The 26372-nt window shown below is 42.2% G+C and overlaps 1 protein-coding gene across 1 annotated transcript in view; it reads right to left on the bottom strand.

The window, feature by feature from the left end:
* Positions 1–26372, bottom strand: part of LOC126249360 (monocarboxylate transporter 10) — a 479255-nt gene that overhangs the window by 167616 nt on the left and 285267 nt on the right. The window contains exon 2 of the mRNA XM_049951013.1: positions 16329–16477. Within this exon, the coding sequence (XP_049806970.1) occupies positions 16329–16477 (149 nt within the window). The remainder of the gene's footprint in view (positions 1–16328; positions 16478–26372) is intronic.

Genomic DNA, 26372 nt, shown 5'->3' on the forward strand with positions numbered 1-26372 from the left:
CAGAGGTGGTTGTTCTGGGTACTTCTCAGGATCTATGTACCCAAATTGCGTGAAAATGTAATCACATGTCAGTTCTAGTATAATATTTTTGTCCAATGGATATCCGTTTATCATCTGCATTTCTTCTTGATGTAGCAATTTTAATGGCCAGTAGTCGTCGTAACTGCCGCCAGCTTCACGTCTGCTGTGCAGCAAGCTACGTTAATTTAAGTATTAACTGTATTTTTATTACTTGTCACTTCTTCTTCCGTGTGTTTTTGCTTTTAGGAAGCTTTAATTGTCGAGTGCTAGTAATAGTGTTCCATAGATTTCGTGTTTGTTTTGAATACAGTCAGAGAGAGTCCCTTTAGTCAACCATAGTGCCAGTAGTGCTAGTGTTTGTTTTCAATACAGTCCAGAGACAGGTAGTGCTATTTTCACTGGTTTCCACAAGAAGTGTCTAGCAACCACAGTTTAGTCAACAATCAGCCGCCTTTAGTGAATTAGCAGTCTAGTTAAAAGTTGATTAACTCTCTACAGTAAACTGATTTCTTAGGATGGATAGGATGTGTGACTGCTGTGTACGGACGCAGGAGGAGCTGGCCACTGTTCGCGAACAGCTGAACGTGTTGATAGCCGCGTTCAGCCGTCTTCAGGCTGCTGCCTCGGAGCGTAGCGGCAGTGGGGAGTCTGGTGCGTCGCATGGTACACCCTAGGTGTTGCATGCTTCACCCTGCTGTCGAGACATCTTCGCGGGTACCGGGCGCGGTTGGGCCACCCTCTCCCCAAGGGGAGTGTCGGGTTCAGCGGTGAGTGGACACGTGGCCGCTCAAAAATGGTTCAAATGGCTCTGAGCACTATGCGACTTAACTTCTGAGGTCATCAGTCGCCTAGAACTTAGAACTAATTAAACCTAACTAACCTAAGGACATCACACACATCCATGCCCGAGGCAGGATTCGAACCTGCGACCGTAGCGGTCACGCGGTTCCAGACTGAAGCGCCTTTAACCGCACGGCCACACCGGCCGGCCGTGGCCGCTCCTTCAGCAAGGTCCGAGCAGGAACACGGGGGGGGGGGGGGGGGGGGAGGGGAGGGGTTTATTAGTTATTGGGAGCTCCAACGTTAGGCGGGTGATAGAGCCCCTTAGGGAAATAGCGTCTGCTTGCCGGGTGGTCTCATCCGAGATGTGGAGGAGGCCCTGCCGGCGGCGATAGAGAGCACTGGGAGCACCCGACTGCAAATTGTTGCTCATATCGGCACCAATGACTCCTGCCGTCTGGGTTCAGAGGTCATCCTCAGTTCGTACAGGCGGTTGGCGGAATTGGTGAAGGCGGAAAGCCTCGCTCACGGGGTGGAATCTGAGCTAACTATTTGTAGTATCGTTCCCAGAACCGATCGCGGTCCTCTGGTTTGGAGCCGAGTAGATGGCTTAAACCAGAGGCTCAGACGATTCTGCGGAGATCTGGGGTGCAAGTTTCTCGACCTCCGCTATCGGGTGGTCCCCCTGAATAGGTCAGGCGTGCACTACACGCCGGAAGTGGCTACAAGGGTAGCGGAGTACGTGTGGAGTGCACTTGTGGGTTTTTTAGGTTAGAGAATTCCCTCCCTAGGCCCGACAAGACACCTCCTGAGACGCGGCAAGGTAAGAGTAGGCAAAATGCAAATGGGAATAACAATATTAATGTGCTAATAGTAAACTGCAGGAGCGTCTATAGAAAGGTCCCAGAACTGCTCTCATTAATAAACGGTCACAATGCCCATATAGTACTAGGGACAGAAAGTTGGCTGAAACCAGATGTAAACAGTAACGAAATCCTAAACTCAGATTGGAATGTATACCGCAGAGACAGGCTGGACAGTGAAGGAGGAGGCGTGTTTATAGCGATAAGGAGTGCAATAGTATCGAAGGAAATAGACGGAGATTCGAAATGTGAAATAATTTGGGTGAAGGTCACGGTTAAAACAGGCTCGGACATGGTAATTGGATGTCTCTATAGGCCCTCTGGCTCAGCAGCTGTTGTGGCTGAGCACCTGAAGGATAATTTGTAAGATATTTCGAGTAATTTCCCCACCATATTATAGTTCTGGGTGGAGATTTTAATTTGCCTGATATAGACTGGGAGACTCAAACGTTCATAACGGTGGCAGCGACAAAGAATCCAGTGAAATTTTTTTATGTGCTTTATCTGAAAACTACCTTGAGCAGTTAAACAGAGAACCGACTCGTGGCGATAACATACATATCAGACCTTCTCGTGACAAACAGACCCGAACTATTTGAAACAGTTAACGCAGAAAAGGGAATCAGCGATCATAAAGCTGTAACTGCATCGATGATTTCAGCCGTTAATAGAAATATTAAAAAAGGTAGGAAGAGTTTTCTGTTTAGCAAAAGTGACAAAAAGCAGATTACAGAGTACCTGTCGGCTCAACACAAAAGTTTTGTCTCAAGTACAGATAGTGTTGAGGATCAGTGGACAAAGTTCAAAACCATCGTACAATATGCGTTAGATGAGTATGTGCCAAGCAAGATCGTAAGAGATGCAAAAGAGCCACCGTGGTACAACAACCGAGTTAGAAAACTGCTGCGGAAGCAAAGGGTACTTCACAGCAAACATAAACATAGCCAAAGCTTTGCAGACAAACAAAAATTACGCGAAGCGAAATGTAGTGTGAGGAGGGCTATGCGAGAGGCGTTCAATGAATTCGAAAGTAAAGTTCTATGAACTGACTTGGCAGAAAATCCTAAGAAATTTTGGTCTTATGTCAAAGCGGTAGGTGGATAAAAACAAAATGTCCAGACACTCTGTGACCAAAATGGTACTGAAACAGAGGATGACAGACTAAAGGCCGAAATACAAAAAGCCGGCCGCGGTGGCAGTGCGGTTCTGGCGCTGCAGTCCGGAACCGCGGGGCTGCTACGGTCGCAGGTTCGAATCCTGCCTCGGGCATGGGTGCGTGTGATGTCCTTAGGTTAATTAGGTTTAAGTAGTTCTAAGTTCTAGGGGACTTATGACCTAAGATGTTGAGTCCCATAGTGCTCAGAGCCATTTTTGAACCATTTTGAAATACTAAATGTCTTTTTCCAAAGCTGTTTCACAGAGGAATACTGCACTGTAGTTCCTTCTCTAGATTGTCGCGAAGATGACAAAATTGTAGATATCTAAATAGACGACAGAGGGATAGAGAAACAATTAAAATCGCTCAAAAGACGAAAGGCCGCTGGACCTGATAGGATACCAGTTCGATTTTACACAGAGTACGCGAAGGAACTTGCCCCCCTTCTTGCAGCGGTGTACCGTAGGTCTCTAGAAGAGCGTAGCGTTCCAAAGGATTGGAAAAGGGCACAGGTCATCCCCGTTTTCAAGAAGGGACGTCGAACAGATGTGCAAAACTATAGACCTATATCTCTAACGTCGATCACTTGTAGAATTTTGGAACACGTATTATGTTCGAGTATAATGACTTTTCTGGAGACTAGAAATCTACTCTGTAGGAATCAGCATGGGTTTCGAAAAAGACGGTCGTGTGAAACCCAGCTCGCGCTATTCGTCCATGAGACGCAGAGGGCCATAGACACGGGTTCACAGGTAGATGCCGTGTTTCTTGACTTCCGCAAGGCGTTCGATACAGTTCCCCACAGTCGTTTAATGAGCAAAGTAAGAGCATATGGACTATCAGACCAATTGTGTGATTGGATTGAAGAGTTCCTAGATAACAGAACGCAGCATGTCATTCTCAATGGAGAGAAGTCTTCCGAAGTAAGAGTGATTTCAGGTGTTCCGCAGGGGAGTGTCATAGGACCGTTGCTATTCACAATATACATAAATGACCTTGTGGATGACATCGGAAGTTCACTGAGGCTTTTTGCAGATGATGCTGTGGTGTGTCGAGAGGTTGTAACAGTGGAAAATTGTACTGAAATGCAGGAGGATCTGCAGCGAATTGACGCATGGTGCAGGGACTGGCAATTGAATCTCATTGTAGACAATGTAATGTGCTGCGAATACATAGAAAGATAGATCCCTTATCATTTAGCTACAAAATAGCAGGTCAGCAACTGGAAGCAGTTAATTCCATAAATTATCTTTGAGAACGCATTACGAGTGATTTAAAATGGAATGATCATATAAAGTTGATCGTTGGTAAAGCAGATGCCAGACTGAGATTCATTGGAAGAATCCTAAGGAAATGCAATCCGAAAACAAAGGAAGTAGGTTACAGTACGCTTGTTCGCCCACTGCTTGAATACTGCTCGCCAGTGTGGGATCCGTACCAGATAGGGTTGATAGAAGAGATAGAGAAGATCCAACGGAGAGCAGCGAGCTTCGTTACAGGATCATTTAGTAATCGCGAAAGCGTTACGGAGATGATAGATAAACTCCAGTGGAAGACTCTGCAGGAGAGACGCTCAGTAGCTTGGTACGGGCTTTTGTTAAAGTTTCGAGAACATACCTTCACCGAAGAGTCAAGCAGTATATTGCTCCCTCCTACGTATATCTCGCGAAGAGACCATGAGGACAAAATCAGAGAGATTAGAGCCCACACAGAAGCATACCGACAATCCTTCTTTCCACGAACAATACGAGACTGGAATAGAAGGGAGAACCGATACAGGTGCTCAAGGTACCCTCCGCCACACACCGTCAGGTGGCTTGCGGAGTACGGATGTAGATGTAGATGTAGATGTAGTGTATATAAAATTCAGATTCTATCAGTGGAAAGGAATTACTATACCTGTTTATTCCAAGAAGCCATCGAGATCTATGAACACGATATTAGCTTCAATACGGAGGAGCAAAGCCTTAATGTAAGTAGTAGTTCAATTCGAGTCTCTTAGCAATGACGACCACAAGCAACATGTGGAAAGGCATGCCGGTAGTGGCCACAGAAATCGTTCGGACAATGCTATCAAGAGTGCATACACTCTCTGATCACAATTTTCCCAACGCTCTTATGTACGGTAATTTTTTTTATTTTTATTTTTTATTTACACTTCAAGTTCCAGAGGACCAAATTGAGGAGCAAATCTCCAAGGTCATGGAACGTATCAGTACTTGAAATTACAACATAAAAGTAATAAGAGATAAAAATAAAATGTTAATGAACCCGAAAAAAGTCAATCCATAAGTTTAAGTAAACGCAGTCAACAAACCAACAAGAATCAGCTTATTTTTTCAAGGAACTCCTCACAGAATAGAAGGAGTAACCCATGAGGAAACTCTTCAGTTTCGATTTGAAAGGGCGTGGATTGCTGCTAAGATTTTTGAATTAGAGTGGTAGCTTATTGAAAATGGATACAGCAGCATACTGCACACCTTTCTGCACAGGAGTTAAGGAAGTCTGAGCCAAATGCAGGTTTGATTTCTGCCGAGTATTAATTGATTGAAAGCTGATTATTCTTGGGAATAAGCTAATATTGTTGACAAGAAATGACAGTAAGGAATATATATACTGAGAGGTCAATGCGAAATACCCAGACTCATGAACAGGGGTCGACAAGAGGTTCGTGAACTTACACCACTTACTGCCTGAACTTCTCGTTTCTGAGCCAAAAATATCCGTTTAGAAAGGGAAGAGCTACCCCAAAATATAATACCATACGACATAAGCGAATGAAAATAAGAAAAGTAGACTAATTTTCATGTCGAACGATCACTCACTTCAGATACCGTTCGAATAGTAAAAATTTCAGCATTAAGTCTTTGAACAAGATCGTGAACGTGGGCTTTCCATGACAGTCTACTACCTATCTGAACACCTAGAAATTTGAACTGTTCAGTTTCATTAATCATATGCCCATTCTGTAAAATTAAAACGTCAGGTTTTATTGAATTGTGTGTTAGAACCTATAAAAACCGAGTCTTACTGTATTTAGCATTAGTTTATGTTCTAAAAGCCGTGAACTTACGTCATGAATTGCACTATTTGAAACCAAGCCACTGTTGCACACAACATCCTTTACTACCAAGCTAGTGTCATCAGCAAACAGAAATATTTTAGAGTTACCTGTAATACTAGAGGGCATATCATTTATATAAATAAATAGCAGGAGTGACCCCAACACTGATCCCTGTGGCACCTGTACCGCACTCAGACGCATCATCAAAGTCATTTTCAAATTGTGAATAGTGACGTTTTGCTGTCTGTTGCTAAAATGAGAGGTGAACTCCCCGTAATCACTAATAGTCCAACTTATGCTGCAATATTTTGTGATCAACACAATCAAGCGCCTTAGTTAAATCTAATAATATACCTAGCGTTCGAAACCTTCTGTTTAACCCATCTAGTACCTCACAGAGAAAAGAGAATATAGCATTTTCAGTTGTTAAACGACTTCTAAGGCCGAACTGCACATTTGATAGCAAATCTTGTGATATAAATGATCAATTGTTCTTACACACACAGTCTTTTCTATAACTTTAGCAAACACTGGCGGCATAGAAATAGGCCTAAAATTGTCTACATTATCCCTTTCTCCCTTTTTATAAAGCGGCTTTACTTCTGAATACTTTAATTGTTCAGGAAACTGACCATTCCTAAGGGAAAAACTACAAATATGGCTAAATACAGGGCTAACATATGCCGCACAGTATTTTAATATTCTGCTAGGCACTCCATCATATCCATGAGAGTCCTTAGTCTTCAGTGATTTAATAACTGACTCAGTCTCCCTCTTGTCTGTATCACAGAGGAGTATTTCAGACATCAATCTCGGAAAGACATTTGCCAAGAAAGTTATATGATTCCCTGTAGAAACTAGATTTTTATTTAATTCACCAGTAATGCTCAGAGAATGATTGTTAAATACTGTACATATATCTGATTTATCAGTAACAGAAATATTTTTACTACGAACTGACTTTATATCGTCGACCTTGTGCTGCTGACCAGACACTTCCTTCACAACTGACCATATGGTTTTAATTTTATCTTGTGAATTAGCTAATCTACGTGCATAGCACATACTCTTTGCTTTCCTAATAAAATTTTTAAGCACCTTACAATATTGTTTGTAATGGGCTACTGTAGCTTGATTGTGACTACTTCTAACATTTTGATATAATTCCCGCTTCGTTCTACATGATATCCTCATCCCACTAGTCTGCAACCCGACCTGCCTATTACTGCTAGTACCACATTTAGAACGTACTTATGGAAAGCAACTCTCAAAGAGCATGAGAAATGTGTTGAGGAAAGTCCTATACTTGTTATCTATGTTATCGGCACTATAAACATCCTGCCACTCTTGTTCCTTGGCAAGGTTTAAAAAAACTCTCTATTGCTGTTGGATTAACTTTCCTACATAGTTTGTAATTATATGTGACATTTGTTTGAGTACAAAAGCCTTTTAGTGTCTAAATTTGTGAATCATGGTCTGAAAGGCCATTCACCATTTTACTAACAGAATGCCCATTTCGTAATGAAGAATGAATAAAACTACTGTCTATGGCTGTGCTACTGTTCCCCTGCACCCTAGTTGGAAAAAACACAGTCTGCATCAGATCATATGAGCAAATGGCTCTGAGCATCAGATCATATGAATTTATGAGATTACCAACATCCTTTTTCTTGCACCATCATATACAAATTATACCGGGTGATCAAAAAGTCAGTATAAATTTGAAAACTGAATAAATCACTGAATAATGTAGATAGAGAGGTACAAATTGACACACATGCTTGAAATGACATGGGGTTTTATTAGAACCAAAATAACACAAACGTTCAAAAAATTTCCGACAGATGGCGCTTCATCTGATCAGAATAGCAATAATTAGCATAACAAAGTAAGACAAAGCAAAGATGATGTTCTTTACAGGAAATGCTCATTATGTCCACCATCATTCATCAACAATAGCTGTTGTCGAGGAATAATGTTGTTAACAGCACTGTAAAGCATGTCTGGAGTTATGGTGAGGCATTGGCATCGGACGTTGTCTTTCAACATCCCTAGAGATGACGGTCGATCACGATACACTTGCGACTTCAGGTAAATAATCGTACGGACTGAGGTCTGGGGACCTGGGAGGCCAAGCATGACGAAAGTGGCGGCTGAGCACACGATCATCACCCAACGACGCGCGCAAGAGATCTTTCACGCGTCTAGCAATACTTTTTTTTTTGTTCTAATAAGACCCCATGTCATTCCAAGCATGTGTGTCAATTTTTACCTCTCTATCTATATTATTCCGTAGTTTATTAATTTTCAAATTTATACTGAGTTATATGTATTGAAGTCACCACATATAACTAATTTCTAGTACTCCCACAAAGTGAATCAAGAACCCTCTCTGGACTGGGCAGAAATTCTCTGAAGTCAGAGTTAGGGGATCTATAAACAACCAAAATTAGAAGTTTAGTTTCACTGAATTCTACTGCCCCTGCACAACATTCAAATATCTGTTCAGTGCAGTGCCGAGATATATCTATGGACTCAAATGGAATACTGTTTTTTACGTACATAGCCACTCCCCCACCCCCCAAGGAACTCCTTGAAACACAGACAGCTAATCTGTATCCTGGTAAAGGAAGCCTCTGAATTGTCAAATTATTTAAGTGGTGCTCCGATATACCAATAATTTCAGAGTCAACATCTATAAGCAGTTAATTAACTTTATATGTTGATGAAATATGCTAATTCCTTCTCTACTTGGAAACATGACATCCTCTGAAGGTGAGTCCTTAGTTAGAAGGACTTCCTTTGAACAGGTATACCTATCAGCTGACTTCAATCTAATGTGGAAGCGACCACTAGATGTCCCGAGAGGCCGATCTGCCAGTATAAAGGGAGATGATGTGTATAGCGTTGACAGTATGGAAGCAGTAACAGCAGAAAGGGTCGGTCAAGAGAGCTCAGTGACTTCGAATGTGGACTGCTCATTGGATGTCACCTGAGTACGAGATCCAACAGGGACCTTACAACGCTTTTAAAACTGCCAAATTCGACTGTTGGTGATATTATTGTGAAGTGGAAACGCGAAAGCACAACTGCAGCTGAATCAAGATCAGGCAGACCTCACGTACTGACGGACAGTGACCGTCGTGCATCGAAGAGGGTGAAAACCGCATGAAATCACTTTTCTGCAATCAGTGCTAAGCGACGCTTTGTGTGGTATAAAGAGCGACGCTAGTGGATGATTGGACACAAGTGATTTTTGGTGAATCACGCTATACCTTGCGGCAATCCAATGGAAGGGTTTGGGTTTGTTTATTGCCTGAAGCATGTTACTTGCCATCATGTATAGCGTCAACAGTGAAGTTCGGAGGAGGTGATATTGTTACAGTATGGGGGTACTATTCGTAGTCATGGTGTGGTCCTTTTATTGCGCTTAAAAGAGGCTAAATGTGAAAGGGTATGAGGACATTTTACTGCATTGTATACTGCGTACAGTACACGAACAGTTCGGAGACGATGATTGCATCAGCATGACAGTGCACCCTATCATAAAGTGACATATGTCAGGCAATGGATTGTGGGCAATAATATTCCTGAAATGGACTGGCCTGCCCAGATTCTCGGCCTGAATCCAACGGAACACTTTTGGGATGAGTTAGAACGTCGATTTCGCTTCAGATCCCAGCGTCCAATCTTACTACCTTATCTAGTTTGGGATCTTGAGGAAGAATGAGCTGCCATTCCTCCATAGACCTTCAAATACCTCATTTAAAGTATTTCTAGGAGAGTTCAAATCGTCATAACGGCGAAGAGTGGAAACACCCCACATTTATGTCCACTAATAGTGTCTGGATACTTTTGATAAGACACTGTATAGACATCGACTACCAGCTTGACTTCAGGGACCAATGGAGGAAGTTTTCTGAGAATGCCAGCCACTCATACTGGCAAAACGTGATATTACCATTCAAAATCCCATCGGACGAAGAATCCAAAACAGACACTTCCTAACAATACATCAATCGTGGCTGTGAAAATGTCAACAGATTAAAGCTGAGCTGATGTCGCTAAACGGCGTAGTATTTTACTGACACTGTATTTTCTGTCTCATACAGTTGATTCCAGCTTGTACATCTGATGAGCCTGCATTTATACACAGACCTGCTGCGGAACAGCTTTTTCAGAATTGATACGAAAAGAACCACGGTTGTCGGGAAATAAACAGTTAATATTACTAACTCCAGAATTTGATTCTTTACCGAAATAGTTGAATGTAGGAAGAATCCAGTTTAATGTCCCGTCGACGACGATGTAATTAGAGTCAGAGAAGAAACATCGATATGATAAGAATGGGAAAGGAATCAGTCGAGCCGTTTTTAAAGGATGCGTCCCGTCCCGGACTTCCCTGTTAAAGCAGTAAGAGAAGACCTAAATATGGATGGCTAGATAGAGATTCGAGCCCTACTCTTGCCGAATGCGGATCCAGTGTGGGAACCACTGCAACATTTCGCTCGGTTTCAGCTACCATGTAAGTATGATTTAAATAAGGTTGAATATAAAGTCATGGCTTACCAGCAATTTGCTTTAGATTAACTGAAAGTTAATTTGCATATTTTATCACTTAGTTTATACTTTTGAAATATACAAAACTAGACTCTGCTGCTGCTGTTGCTGTTCAGTGTTGCGTGGTGTGTGTGTGTGGCTGTGTGTGTGTGTGTGTGTGTGTGTGTGTGTGTGTGTGTGTGTGTGTGTTTCTATTCCGAAAACGCTAACTGTAATTTCTGTCACGAGCTTCTTCTCAAACAGGATTACGCGTTTAACTTTTTGAGATTTTCTCAGTTCCTAAATAATGTATAATCTGAGGAAGCGCATTTGACAAACTATATCTGTTGCCACGTGCAGAAGCATAGAATAACACTAAGTTTTGCATGTAAGCTCTCATACTATCATATTTTTGATTAGGCGAGATGACACGGCAGCGCCGAGAAGTGTGTAGGTTCCGCGCGAAAAGGCGACAGTTGGCGGTGACGCAGGCGGCACCGGAAGTCGCTACAGACAGAGCGGTATCGCAGAGGCCGATAGGGGACGTGACGTCACGTGTGCTGGTGAGAACAAAGGGGCAACGGCAGGAAACCGCACATATGCATATTAAATACCACGCATGTTTACATACGACACAACTTGGGGAATTCCAGAAACTGTTTTCCGCTGTCGTTTTTAAATGGTATGCGTGAATCGTTTGCTAGCCCGATCACATATCGGTTTTCCGAGCTTCAGCTGCTTTACACAAGTAGTGTCTGTAATCCAGCTGTTCCAAATTCGTAAGATGAAGCGAAGTTATTAGTACTTTTTTAATATTTTTAATAAAGTAAGAGAGAATATGATTTCCTTATGATCTCAGTGAGGTCGTACGGAGCAGGAGGTAGAGCCGGAAGAGATTGTACAAGCAAATATATTTTCATTTCGTAGCCAGAATCAAACCCAAATCCGAAACAGGAACGCCAATGAAATATATGACGTATCACTGAAAGTACGTGGATTACGAACACCAACGTACAGCCAAAACAGAACCGATAAAATACTAAATAACAAAGAATTGCTGCTCACAGAGTGTATCGCAGTCCGTGGCAATGTTTCCCCAACAGCGATCACCTGTTTCAGCCGAGCCTACTACGGAGACCTGAATCTAGATCTTGTCAAATGTCTCGTGTATGGTGGCGCTGGCGGCTCCACTCGTCCTGGTCGCGTTGTTACATACTTTTCACTAAGATGATCTCCCATCGAAGTTTCGCTATCGTATACTGGCCCTTTGGCTTCCTTGAACCTCCGACCGGTGATCTGCGCTTCTGGACTGTAGTACGGCTTCATACAGAGGACGTGGACGACGTCTTTCCGTTTTTGTCTTCTTGATGAAGGGTCATAAACCACGACTTCATAGAGACATCCAACAAGCGACCAAGGATACCATATGACCCAAAGTAGCGTTTTAGTAACTTTTTCGGTAATCCAACTTTCCGCACAGGCGTAAAAATCCATACCAAGTTTCCCGGACTGTATCTCACGTGTCGGTGCATGGTATTACAGCGCTCCCGGTCTTTCTCCTGGGAGTCCAGGACCCCTTTTCACGCCAGTTGCCTTCTCGTTTCGTGCTGGTGACGTTTCACATAGTCATCCTGAGTATCGTCTGGTTGAAACGGGAACAGTGTATCCATTGTCGTTTCGGCCTCTCGGCCGTGGAGCAAAAAGAACGGCGTGAAGCCTGTTATTGTCTTGCTTCGCTATCTTGTATGCGAATTTCACGACAGGCAGTATTAATTCCGGTATCTGTATTTGACAACAGCGTACATCGAGAGTATATCTGCCAACGTCTTATTAAGGCATTTTCTGAGGCCATTTTCTGTTGATGGTAGGCAGTTGTCATCCTTTGGGGAATTTAGCCTGATACTAGTCCCGACTGGAGAACTTCTCCACGATCACAGATCATAACACGGGGTTCTCCATGATTCAAAATGATGTCTTCTACAAGGAACTTCGCAATTTCATGAGCTTCGGCAGTCACACAGCTTTGGTGACAGCATAGCGGGTGAGGTGGTCAGACTATCATCCATCGATTCCCATTTGTCGACTTCAGGAAACTCCCCAAGAAGTCGATTTCAATTCGGTCGAGTGGCGCTGCTGCTGAAATAATTCCAGAATATGCTTCCGCAACTGGCATTCCTTACAGTCACTCAAATACTGTCTAACGGATCGAGTGAGAACTGTCCAGTGATACCTGTGTGTGGTCGTGCGGTAGCGTTCTCGCTTCCCACGCCCGGGTTCCCGGGTTCGATTCCCGGCGGGGTCAGGGATTTTCTCTGCCCCGTGATGACTGGGTGTTGTGTGCTGTCCTTAGGTTAGTTAGGTTTAAGTAGTTCTAAGTTCTAGGGGACTGATGACCATAGATGTTAAGTCCCATAGTGCTCAGAGCCATTTGAACCATTTTTTTTATACCTGTGTGTAACTCCGTCTAGAGTCTTCATCACGAATCCCAGGGGATCAGATACTGGAGTGTCGTGGAAGTATTTCTGGATGGCTGGACACAGATGAGCTGGGATGACGAGCAGGTATTCGAGCCCCATTGGATCGTAGTTCCTCTCATACAATGCTCTGTTCATTAATTGGAATTCTTCTCTGGTCGGTTTCTCCTCCTTTAAGACTTCTATGGTTTTCTGAAATACTGGATCTAGGCTCTTCAGTGGCGATATTATTAAATGTGGCGATGACTGAGATTTCATCTACGCTGCTGTGTTCTAATAAAAGAGTCCTTGAAAGGCAGTCGGTATCTTTGCCTTTGCGTCCATTTTTGTATATCGCTGTGACCTCATACTCCTGCACCCTCAGTGTCCATCTCATCTGTCACCCGGCGAATCCTTGACGCTAGTCAGTCAGCACAGAGAATGGTGATCAGTAACAGCAATGAATGGTTTGCCAAGCAAATACGGCTGCAACTTTGTGATGGTCCAAACATTCTCTACACTCTCCTCACATACTGAGTCGGTGTTTATGGCCACTATTGCTAGTGCACTAGATCCGACAGTTCTGACTGCCATAAAATACCGTATTCTCTCATACATCAGGTAGTAACAGAATAGATGACCTGCCTATGGCTGAGAAATACTTTGCTCCTGTCAAGCAGTCTAGGGTGTCATCAATGCGCGGCAACAGATGATTTTGTTCTCTCGTCTGTAGTTGATGCAGAAATTCCATGTGCCATCCTTCTTCTTCAACATTCTTTATTACCTCCTCACGTATGGGTCGATGTTTATGGCCATTATATCTTATGTACTAGGTCTGTCTGCAATAAAATGCTTCGTCTCTCTTATATGCCAGGTCGTAAGAAAAGAGATGACCTGCAGACCTTACGGCATGCTCATAACGCAACCGTTAAATTAGCTTTTCTACAAGTATGTCAAAGAATGTACCGTACCTTAAAATTCAGAAAGTTCTATCACACAAAACTAACACAAGGCTTTTACAGTTAACATGGCTCTCTTTTAACTCGTTGTTTACCTGCAGTAAAATCTTTTATTTATTATTTTCTTAACGCAGGTATCGCTAAGTATCTTATCAAATTAGCGTAAGTACAAGAATTTCCAGGAAAAAGTGACAGTATTTTTGTGAATAAGTTTTCACAGTGAAATTACCGGTAAACGAGCGCTTGTTTAATTTTTGCGGTAATCTGCAAAACAGTTGTTATCAGTCATGCGAAGTGTAACACCAGCCTGCCCGGATAGCCGTGCGCGTTAAAGAACCATTTCCGGGAGAGGGAAATGCGCCGGCTCCGGATCGAATCAGCCCGCGCGGATTAACGACGACAGTGGTTTTTAGGCGGTTTCCCACATGCCACAGGCGAATACGAGGCCCACGAGAAAGACAGGGAGTGGCGCGTACGTCACAGCACGTTGTACTACAGGTCTTACGAGTGCCAGCAGCCGTCTCCAGCGGAGAGGGAGTAACCACAGCTATTTCAGACGAGTTTAATAATTCTTGACTGTGCTCCAAGGTCTCGATATCACGCGCAAAATTAAGACCTTTAGAGGGTACCTTTGCAATTAAATATTGATTTTCCGTGGGTCCTGCACGGAGCCGACTGTTCGCGAAGAGTGGTGAATTGGCCGCCTAGTGTGACGTCACAATTTCGTTGCAGGGTCCGTACATCCCGCTGGCCACGGCGAATACCGGACTGATACCCACGTCTCGCCTCCGTTACACAATTCGCAAATATTTCGAAAACTTCGTCAACTTTCACATGGATAATATTAGACGCAGACAGTCGGTGGGTACACGCATTCCGTCCCAGGGGGTAAGGGGGTGGTGACAAGAAGGGCATCCGGCCACCCCTTAAACTAATCATGCCAAATCCGTCAGTAACCATACTGACCCTGCACCGATGTAGGACAAGGGCACAAGAAGAAGACGATGCAGAGCGTAACACCACACGTATGACACATTAGTTGGTACAAATACTTAGGGATTACAATTACAAATAATCTAAATTGGAACGATCACATAGATAGTATTGTGGGTAGAACAAACCAAAGACTGCGATTCATTGGCAGAACACTTAGAAGGTGCAACAGGCCTACCAAAGAGACTGATTACGCTACGCTTGTCCGCCCTATTCCGGAGTATTGCTGTGCGGTGTGGGATCCGCATCAGGTGGGACTGACGGATGACACCGAAAAAGTACAGGGAAGGGCAGCTCGCTTTGTATTATCGCGAAATAGGGGAATTAGTGTCACAGACATGATACGTGAATTGGAGTGGCATTCATTAAAACAAAGGCGTTTCTCGTTGCGACGGGATCTTCTTATGAAATTTCAATCACCAGTTCTCTCCTCCGATTGCGAAAACATTCTGTTGGCACCAACCTACATAGGGAGAAATAATCATCACGACAAAATAAGAGAAATCAGGGCTCGCACAGAAAAATTTAAGTGCTCGTTTTTCCCGCGTGCCGTTCGAGAGTGGAACGGTAGAGAGACAGCATGAAGGTAGTTCATTGAACCCTCTGTCAGGCACTTTATTGTGAACAGCAGAGTAACCACGTAGATGTAGAAAGGGAATATCTCATTGTGCTGCACAGTGCAAACATTCCTTATGTTCCGTTAACAATTGTACGTGTTGTTTCATTTACCCACTTAACATGTGGTTCTCAAGGTTTGGGACAATTGATGTATAGTGCTTTCTTTTTGCTCTTCTTTTTGGCGAGCACTTTGATGTCCCCACAACCCCTGCAATCGCCGCAACTCTGACTCCTTCATACACAGTGTATCTTGAGCAGCTGAAGATTATTCTGGACTCTGACTACATCCACATAAAGGAAATGCAGCATTACGCGGTGCGACTATTTCACTTTCATTGTCACTGTCGGAGGTTGCTGACTTCTGATCATTTCGTAATTCATCCAGCAGCTGATATAGCTTTTCTCAGGTCAACAGCTTGCAGGTTCCGTGGTTACAAGCGGTGAAGAGGAGATGAGTGGACCCTAACCTGACGATGGTTACGGACTGACACTACACATCGTTCTTTTGTTTAGTATGAGATGACTAGTAGTAATGACTTACTTAAACATAATAAAACATCACCAAAAACTGGTATAATCAGAAACAAGAAACAACTTACAGACAGTGCACGTTGAAAGCTGAGCTAAATCGGTAAGCTCAAAGCTCAGAAAGGCGGGCGATGCGTGCTATTCCAAAACCGGGTGCTAGAGGTGACCGCTAGAAGTCATTAGCTACAAGTATACGCCACTACTCGCTATCAAGCCACAGATAAGCTAGATAGTCGACATAAAGCAGGGGCTCTCGCACGTGGCCACAGGCAAATAATGGGCTAAGCCATCCAGTGAGGATTCACCTGTAGCCTCTGCCACGTGTGTAAACAGTATGATTTAATGCTTACGTACTGGTTCCACCAAAGAGGAGAGGAACATTCCACCCGAGGCCAGCGCGCCGCCAACGAACGTTGTCAGGCGGATTCCAAAGCGGTCGGTGAGGACGCCCGCAACAGGAGAGAGGATGAAAGTTGTTCCCATGGCCAGGGCACCAACGAGGGCTGCAACATGCATGCAAGTACTTCGTCACTATTTCGTCTATTTCTGTGTCCCATGGCTTACATCTAAGTCACTGCATATATGAAGTACATAACGCACACATATGATTTATTCTATCATTACCAAGAAGTATTACAGATTAAGAGTAGTAAGGGTGGCTCAAGTTTTATCGTACACAGTTATATAGTTGTAGATAACACGCACATATGATTTCTTCTATTATTACCAAGAAGTATAAAAATTACGAATGGTGAGATTGGCTCATGTTTTATCGTACACGGTTACATAATTATAGATAAACTTACTTGTACTTCTATAAGTTTCTGTTTATGACTTTTAAGCCCGATGATGATAATAAAGTTTGGTACTTGATACTTTTCCTGACTATACTTGACTATTAAAAAAACAATATGGCCGCTGACTGGGACCTACAGGTATGTTTAATGCACAAACTTAGATTTTAAGGACCTTGTAGTGTTGTATTGCAAAACATTTTGCGGTGGATACACGTATTGACTAATGATGTTACACAAACCAAAATTTGATATTATAAGTACAGTGTTATTTGAAATTCCAAGAGTCGAGAGGTAGGCCCCCTTTCCCGTGATATAAACTCTGAAAAATCTTGTAAGATACATTGGTAATGAGAAATTAGTATCTGTAATGACAAGGACGCATCATACAATGTTACCGTTTTCTTAGTTAAAGCTAATGTTAATGAGCTCGTGTTCGTAACGAACATTATACACTCTTGCAGGCCGGCCGGTGTGGCCGTGCGGTTCTAAGCGCTTCAGTCCGGAACCGCGCTACGGTCACAGGTTCGAATCCTGCCTCGGGCATGGATGTGTGTGATGTCCTTAGGTTAGTTAGGTTTAAGTAGTTCTAAGTTCTAGGGGACTGATGACCTCAGAAGTTAAGTCCCATAGTGCTCAGAGCCATTTGAACCATTTTGAACACTCTTGCATGGTTATCAATTTTAGTATGTTTATGGTTACGCTATAGTCAATTTCACATTTTCTGTTATTTCTGCTTTAAAGGTACAGAGAAGCAGTAGCAAGAACCTGATGTGCTATTGACCGTTAATCCTGCTGTTTTTTTAATGCCACCTACCCATCTTCCATTAGATCGTCGTCTGGGTCTTTTGCTCTCTCTTGGAATCCAGCAAAGAATTTCTTTGGTTCATCTACCATCGGTGATTCCCCTGGCCACATGTGCGGCCCACCTTCAATTTGATATTTACATCATTCTCTGAAGTTTATTGCCTTATAAAAATAAATGTAAATGTCGTGTGACTAGGGCCTCCCGTCTGGTTGATCGTTCGCCAGGTGCAAGTCTTTCGATTTGACGCCACTTCGGCGACTTGCGCGTCGATGGGGATGAAATGATGATGATTAGGACGGCACAACATCCAGCCCCTGAGCAGAGAAAATCTCCGACCCAGCCGGGAATCCAAACCGGACTCTTAGGATTGACATTCTCTCGCGCTGACCACTCAGCTACCGGGGGCGGACTATTACCTGATGTATTTGTTTGTTTTCCGGTCTCTACTACTAGTTACCAAAAAGGTAAAACTCCATAATTCGCTGAGCAAACCTCAGTTTTCGAATGGTTTTCAGATCAAAAGTCTATGTCTCATTGCAAACTGGTAAAACTCATTGACCGTAATCTATCCTTCACAAGTACATCATGAAATTACTTTAGAAGAACCTATTCCATTTCCCGAAAACACTGCAGGCCATTTGTATTCGTCTCTCTACAGCTGTTCAAATTACATCAGTTCACCCTTTTGTTAACTGAGTACATTGTTAATTTCTACTATTTAAAATTCGATACGTTGGTCGAGGAAGAAATTTCTGAGACTGTACGACTGGAGCAAAGCATTGGATGTAAGTGAAATCATGGGCTACGGGAGAACTGAGAAAGAGGAGTGTCGAAGAGTTTGTGATATGGTTATACGGAACGATTTTAAAAATTAGGCATACTGATAAGAAATGAGGAAGTTCTCCGCTAAATCGGCAAAGAGAGAAACACGTGAAAAACTTTGACAAGAAGAAGGGGGCAGGATGATAATACATGTGTTAATGCATCAAGGAATACCTTCCATGTTCCTTGGTGATAAAAACAGCAGGGGAAGACAGAGATTCTCGGAAAAAAGAGTTGGTTATGTCGCTACACTGTTTCAATTTATAAACTTTAACAGTGCTAAAGCCTAGTAGCAAAATGTCACCATCAAAACGAGGCTGCTTCAGATACGCCACTGACACATGGGGGTTATGTTTTTCTTGTTTAAGGAACTAATAACTTCTTCTAAGACTGCTGAGAATAGTTTAGTGATATGGTATTACGTGACTCCTCCAACAATTTTGAGTTTCTCACTATCAGGGTAAGGTCTAATGGAGACACTAGCACTGACGTATGTATTCTTCAGTGTATTAATATAGGCTGAAACAACGCCTTGTTTGTCTCTGGATGTGAGTACAGTGTTTGTTGAAACTGAGTCAAAACTTTCTCAAAATCTCTAAATGCCAGACACGGTGGTAACTGATACTCATTTCTCTGATCTGTTATATTGTCCCTGATTTCTGACTAGCTGTGCTGTAAACACTTCTAAAGCTAACTTACTCCTTTGCATTATTGTTATTTAGAATTTCTTGGATATTTTGTATAACATTTGCTCCCTTCCTTTGCAAATAGAATAATTGCAGCGTTGCTCCAGTTCCAGGGAATTATTTTCTTTCGCAAGCATTCTATGCATAATTTTAAAAATTCTTTTGTATAACTATTCCTCTAGTTTTAATAATTTGTACTGAAACTTCTACATGACACGGTACCTCCACGTTCTTCATACTACAAAAGGCTTTATAAACCTCGTTTGGCATTACTTCCAGAATTTTATTATTTCCGTTATTATTTATCTGTGACCCTGCTTCATCTTTTGAAGGACAGAAACATGTTAAGAAATCTTCAAATGACGTAAGATTTTCTCTGTGTTGTTAGTCACTGCGCCATCTACCATTTCAATAGACAGACGTTGATGTCTACCCAATATATTTTGTTTTTCTTCCTACTCTTTATTTTCAATCGTTTCTCTTACAAACTTTTCATATATAGTCCGACATCCTCTTGAAGGCATTTAATCATAATAGGTTTGTTTGGATGGCCATATTCTGCAAACTATTTGTTTGTTTACTCCCTTCCTTAAGTATACTGCAGTTTAGGAAAGAATTAACCTTTTGTAAAGTGCAGTGCACTTAAAATAAAAAATAATAATTCTTACCTTTGTGAATAGTTTGGTTTAATTCAGCACATCCTATCATGTTCCTATTACCGTAGCTCGAAACGATCTCTCTCTTTAATAGATGCCCTATTCTAATTGAGATTCTGCTTTCTTCATGCTTGCAATGTCTTTGGCTGTTTGCCTAACTAACTTAGTTACATAATTGCCACCTATCGTCTACGTCAGTGTAATTTTCATTTCCTAAGATGCTGCACTTGTTGCTTAATTTAATTTGTTATAACATTGTCCTTATATTCCCATCAGCCATATTTCAGGCTTTCTAACCGGAGAGTCTGTTTCTTTCTATCTTCGTATCCGTTGCCACTCTTCATCTTACGAGCCTATGATCACTTACATTTCGAAAGTGGTTTAGGAGCTTTACAAGTCTCATTATTCTTTGATGACTACCATCTGAGGTTGTTCGGCGGTCACGTGCAAGTCTTTCTATTTGAGGCCACTTCGGCGACTTGCGTTTCGATGAACATGAAATAATATGATTAGGACAACTCAAATGCCCAGTCCCCAAGGGAAGAAAATCTCCAACGTGGTTTGGAAACGAACCCGGGACCTCGCAATCTAGAAGCAACGACGCTAACCACTAGACCACGAAATGTGGACTTATTATTTCTTGTAGCCAGTCTTATTTTTAGTTTCAGTTGGTATATGGGGAGTCCACTTTCTATTTGTTTTCTTTTCGAAGAACGAGATAAGCACAGACGTGTTGTTCATGTCAGGACATTCTACTAACGTCGTTTATCGTATCTTATACAAAGTTCTCCACTATCATACTGCAGTGCGATTTGCTGACACTAATCGGTTTCTCCAACACGGCATCGAGATTTTCTACATTCACACCAGAGCGTGAGCAGATTGATCCATAGACTTGAATGACTTCCATGCAATATATTTTTTTCTTTTTGGAACTAATTTTGCTATCCTGGTGAGGATATATTCGTTGCATCTAATAGAGTTTTTAGTTATCTTGTTTTGTAGTAAAACCTAAACCCTGCCGGCCGGAGTGGCCGTGCGTTTCTAGGCGCTGCAGTCTGGAACCGCGAGACCGCTACGGTCGCAGGTTCGAATCCTGCCTCGGGCATGGATGTGTGTGATGTCCTTAGGTTAGTTAGGTTTAAGTAGTTCTAAGTTCTAGGGGACTGATGACCTCAGAAGTTGAGTCCCATAGTGCTCAGAGCCATTTGAACCTACACCCTAATTTCTGCCCTGGCCTATTCCTTTACAATAAAACCTGTCCTGTTTTTAATTCTGTTTGGGCTTTCCTCACGATATCCCTACTATATCTCATGTTATGTTACTTAACTCTTGTTTCAAAACCACTAATTTACTTTCTTATTCTGAGGCTCTGCAATGTATTGACCCTAAATGAATAGGAGCAGAAGCAATTGGATTTGTAATGCCCATATTAATTTTTATTCAACCAGTGAACCTAGTTAAATATATAGCACAGTCAACGAAGACCAAAAGAAGATGTAATGTGGGATATAACTCGTGTAGTTGCAAATTTTTGTATGGTGGTGGGAGGTAGTGACATGAACAACGTATTAAAAATTCTGACCCATTAGGGGTTAGCCTGAGAATATGGGGGGCGGGGGGGGAAACTGATAGGCGCTTTTTCGCGTTTTCAGTTCAAAAGTAAACTACATTAAATTATCTGTACAAAATATCTTACTCATTTTTTTCTCTAGTACTAGTAGCTTGCGGAAAGCAGGGAACTGAAAAATCATAGATTATAAAAATAGTGTTTCAGTGGTATGGAATTTATGTTTATTGTTAAATGATGTGGGGTAAAACCACATTTTAAAAATCATTTTTATAAAAATATTAAAATATTACAAATAGTAAAAAATCTACATGCTAACACTATAAGTAGTAGCTAAGAACAATGTGAAAGATAACAACAACGTTACTAAGCGTAACTGCCCAATATCCAAAGGCTTGTCGAAGCATGGCTGTTAGCGTGTACAACCCGCAGCACATTAATCGCTTCGCGTCCTCGCCCGCGACCAAAGTTGTTTACCAGTTATAACTGGCAGGTGGCGCACAAGGACGTCCAGTTACAGTTTTGAGAAACAAACAGAAGGAAACGCGAACATTATCATGACACTTATAAAATTTTGGAGACAAGTTCAAAAACGTACACGAAATTCGTTATCCCAATACAAATATAACATCCACAAAACTATGTCAATGTTACATAAGAACAGAAACTAAATTATCAGACGGTATCCAATTGAAACAAAGAGTATACCAAGAAATTTAATTTCTATATTTTGAATAAACGGGATCTAACTGCCGTAAAATATTTAGGCATAACTATCCAGAGCGACCTTAAGTGGAATGACTATATAAAACAGATAGTGGGAAAAGTAGACACAAGACAGATTCATCGGAAGAACCTTAAGGAAACGCAACTCATCCACGAAGGAAGTGGCTTATAAGGCGCTTGTTCACCCGATTCTTGAGTATTGTCCATCTATCTGGGATCCCTATCAGGTAGGGCTGATAGAGGAGATAGAGAAGATCCAACGAAGAGCGAGAGAGCGTTGCCGAGATGCTAAGCAAACTCAACTGGCAGACGTTACAAGAGAGACGTGCATCACGGAGAGATTTGCTATTGAAATTTCGGGACAGCACTTTTCAGGAGGAGTTAACCAACATATTGCTTCCCCCCACATTGACCACGAGGAGGAAATTCGAGAAATTAGAGCTAATACAGCTTACCGACAATCATTCTTCCCACGCACTATTCGCGAGTGGAACAGGGTTGGAGGGATCAGATACTAGTAACGAAAGTACCCTCCGCTAAACACCATTAGGTGGCTTTCGGAGTATGATTTAGATGTAAACTGTGCTCCGGTCTGACATTAAAACTGGTGTTAACTGACAATGGTTGTCCCCTGTGGATGAGGCAACACCTTCTTGCAAGAGTGGTAACAGAGCCGGTGTTAAACCAAGAGAGAAGCGAGCAGTGGGGAAGACGGAGAATCTGTGTTGGCAGTTCTCCATGTAGAAAACGTTCTAGACTTGGATTTTACTCTGTGTCGGCACATTAATGATATGAAACCACAATCCACTATGCAAAGTAGGTCACCAAAAATATTACTCGCGTTGCTTATTGAGTATTATTTCTGGAGAATTTCTGTTCTTATTATAAATTTCTATTTATTAAAACCTTCGCTTGGGTCCGGTGTACAGCACTTACATATTGTGGTTAACATCTTCGACGAGCATATTGCTATAGAAAAGCATTCTACTCAAGATATTAATCATAATGCATGAAGTGCAGCACACTGCACTCGTGGGGCGGTTGCTCGAGGTACTGAAAGAACTGGAAATTTATAGTAAAAAGACTGGATATGATCCGTCCCATTCTAACCTACATATTCACAGCCACCTTGCAAGATATGCTGTAAACATGTGGTAATGGCTCCATTCCGAGCAGCCAAGTCTACACGTAACAACAGTGCCTGAATGGAAGTGATTTATGCAGTCCGCGAGCAGTACAATTAGTGGTGAAATAAGTGAAGTACCTTCCCTACCATTCATTAATTAATCAGTAAGTGACTCCAAGACGGTGTACACGGCTTTACAACACGCTTACCACGATAGCCAACACAAAGCTACTATAATTTGATTTGTTACTTTCGGCCAGTCATTATACATCGAGAACAAAACGTTTATTGTACAGAACAACATGTTTTGCCAATGTACTGCTGGGCGTGACGGACTATATGGATGTCGAAAAGCAAGCACTCCATGCTCCATGGTGTGCGTCAAGTGCCGAAGTACGTATGCAAATGGCAAACGTTACTCGATCTGTAAGAAGATGATGCGAGAGATTCAACTGCTGATTTTTGAAATGGATACATTCAAGACAACATGTTTGTTGATAATAAGTAATACAGATTTTGTTACTTTCTAAGTTCAGTTGACATTAAAAAATAATAAAAATATGTTTTGTCAATAACCTGCAGTTTTTCCAACCCCTCTATGCGCAAACTGTTAGCCCTAGAGAAAACGTTAATAGCACATTTTATAGGAAATTTAACGTAGTTTCATTTTGTACTGCAACATGTTTTCGCTAGAGACTCCATCTTTCGAGTTATGTAAGAAAAACATAAAAACGTGACTTCTATCCCCCTCAATCCTCCCCCATCCCCTCCCGGTCATTATTTTTAGTATGTTGCTCATGGTACTTCGTCCTACCACTGTACAAAAATTTGCGAGTATACGAATTATTTTTCCCCTATTTTTCGTTCGTGACTGTTTTAACAAATACAGCAGGAGTACTAAGTATTAGACTTGACATCAAATCCGTTGCGTTTCCCCACATTTAATGTAAGCATCTCGCCAGAACCTCCGAAAAAGAGGTGACTGTGGGAGTACGGAGGAGGAGGAGATTAGTGTTTAACGTGCCGTCGACAGCGAGGTCATTAGAGACGGACCACAAGCTCTTTAAAAGGAAGCAACCCGGAATTTACCTGGAGAGAGTTAGGGAATTCACGGAGAACCTAAATCTGGATGGCCGGACGCGAGTTTGAACTGTCGTCCTCCCGCATGCGAGTCCACTGAGCTAACCACTGTGCCACCTCGCTCGGTGGTAGTACGGAGTTTGATAAAATGTCACAGGAAGACGGCTCTTTCCGTATCTTTCCGATTTTATTTTATTTCTATTCACTTTTTGTGTGTGCTTGATTATTAACACACAGCCAGCCTTTGGGACTTCATAGATACAGAGTATTAACGTAATGAAGCTGGTCTTACGAGACTGAACTGCCTCAACACTATTCTATGTGCAACGGGAAATATTTTAAATCCTATCCTAGATATTCAGACATTCTACTGCCATTTTAAATGCATGTCTACTACCCTGTATATGAAAAGATGTATCGACTGGGATCTGCGACGCGTAACGTTGTCGTCAGATGCAAGTTGATACAAGCGCAGATAAATCAAACGAGCAATTCATGCGTTCTATGAGCAGCAACTGTAGCATATGTCATTAAATGTGCAGACCGCGATATGCACGCCTGCTAACTGTATGTCACTTAGAGTCTCTTCGAAAGGAGGTCTACTAGTTACCATTTCTTCCTCCCGTAGTGAGACAGCTTATTCTGTAAGCAAACTAATGTCACGTTTCACTAAGGAGCCCATTTTTGTAACACTAGTGAATAAATAGTAAAAGACTATTTTTTTCTTTCGAACTGACCACGTTACAACTTCATTTTGTCCTCTTTGGCCGGATTTAAAGTGTTTCCAGTAGCCCTTCACATGGTCGCTTTACTGTTGCTTTTGTTTTCTATCCATGTTCTTTCGGTCTTTGTAGCTCTTCTTTCAACCTGAAACTCTTTCAAACTACGTATTCTGTTTCGAAACACGTCCCATTCTAACATGAGGGCTTACAGGGTATTGAGCCTCTCAAGATCTCCCCGAACCTCTTTAATTCACTTCGGGAATGTGTTCTTGTGCCAGAGTTAATCAAATATTTATTTGAATAGACTATTTTTGTACATTCTGTACAGTCGCTAAGAAATACCAGCCTCCTTTCCCTCATGAGCTCCGAGATCCTTTCCACGTTCTGGAAGACTTCTTTGTCACTTTGAAGCTTCCACCCGGTCTCAGTCTGGATCGCACCCATCATTTTTCGTAGGATTCTCCTTTTCTCCTTTCCAGGATCTACTACTTCTCTAGCTTCACTGCCGCACAGGAATTTTTTTGACCATGGTTTTAGTATGGCATTCTAAGAGATGCCCCTTTTTGTTGTAAACGCTTTTAGTCAGACCACATGCTCTCTCCATCTTTGAGATACTATCGCCTAAACCCCGCCGCGCGGGGTACCCACGCGGTCTAGGGCGCCTTGCCACCGTTCACGCGGCTCGCCACGTTGGAGGCTCGAGTCCTCCCTCGGGCATGGGCATGGGTGTTTGTGTTGTCCTTAGCGAAAGTTAGTTTAAATTAGATTAAGTAGTGTGTAACCCTAGGGACCGATGACCCCAGCAGTTTGGTCCTATAGGAACTAACCACCACCGGCGAGCCCCGCTTTTCCCCAGCCCATTTTCAAATCTGTAGTCACAGAAGTACTAGCCTTTCCATACCATTATAATCTACTCCATCTTTGATTCAAGGAATTTCGGTCGATGTTTGTTATTCGTCATGAATTTAGACTTCTCTATCGAGATCCTGAGCCCCGTTCTGCAGGTAGTCCTTCTAGGAGATTGATCTTTCTATGAGGTGTCCGACACTGTAGCAAAGTTTTTTGTATTTATTTATTTATTTACTTATTGTAGTCCACTTTCTTGATGACAACAGTAGACCGATACATTTAGAATTAGATTTATGTGAATGTTTATTATAAAATCCCCTCCTGTTTCTATTTCTTTTATTTCTAATCCGAATAATGAACTAAGTTTGTAGCGTCTACCTTACTATTTTTCCTTATCTTTATTTGTTTCTATTATTAACTCGCTCTATCATTTAGATGGCAGGTATGTCTCTCTTACCCTTCGGGCGTTTTTCTTTCACGACCTTGAAGATACTGGTAGCCAGTGTGTTGGAAAAGGGATACGTCTGCCAGCGAATGGGTATGTTGAAGGAGGAGTGTT

This window comes from Schistocerca nitens, chromosome 3 (genome assembly GCF_023898315.1).
Source record: "Schistocerca nitens isolate TAMUIC-IGC-003100 chromosome 3, iqSchNite1.1, whole genome shotgun sequence".
In the NCBI taxonomy this organism is placed as follows: domain Eukaryota; kingdom Metazoa; phylum Arthropoda; class Insecta; order Orthoptera; family Acrididae; genus Schistocerca; species Schistocerca nitens.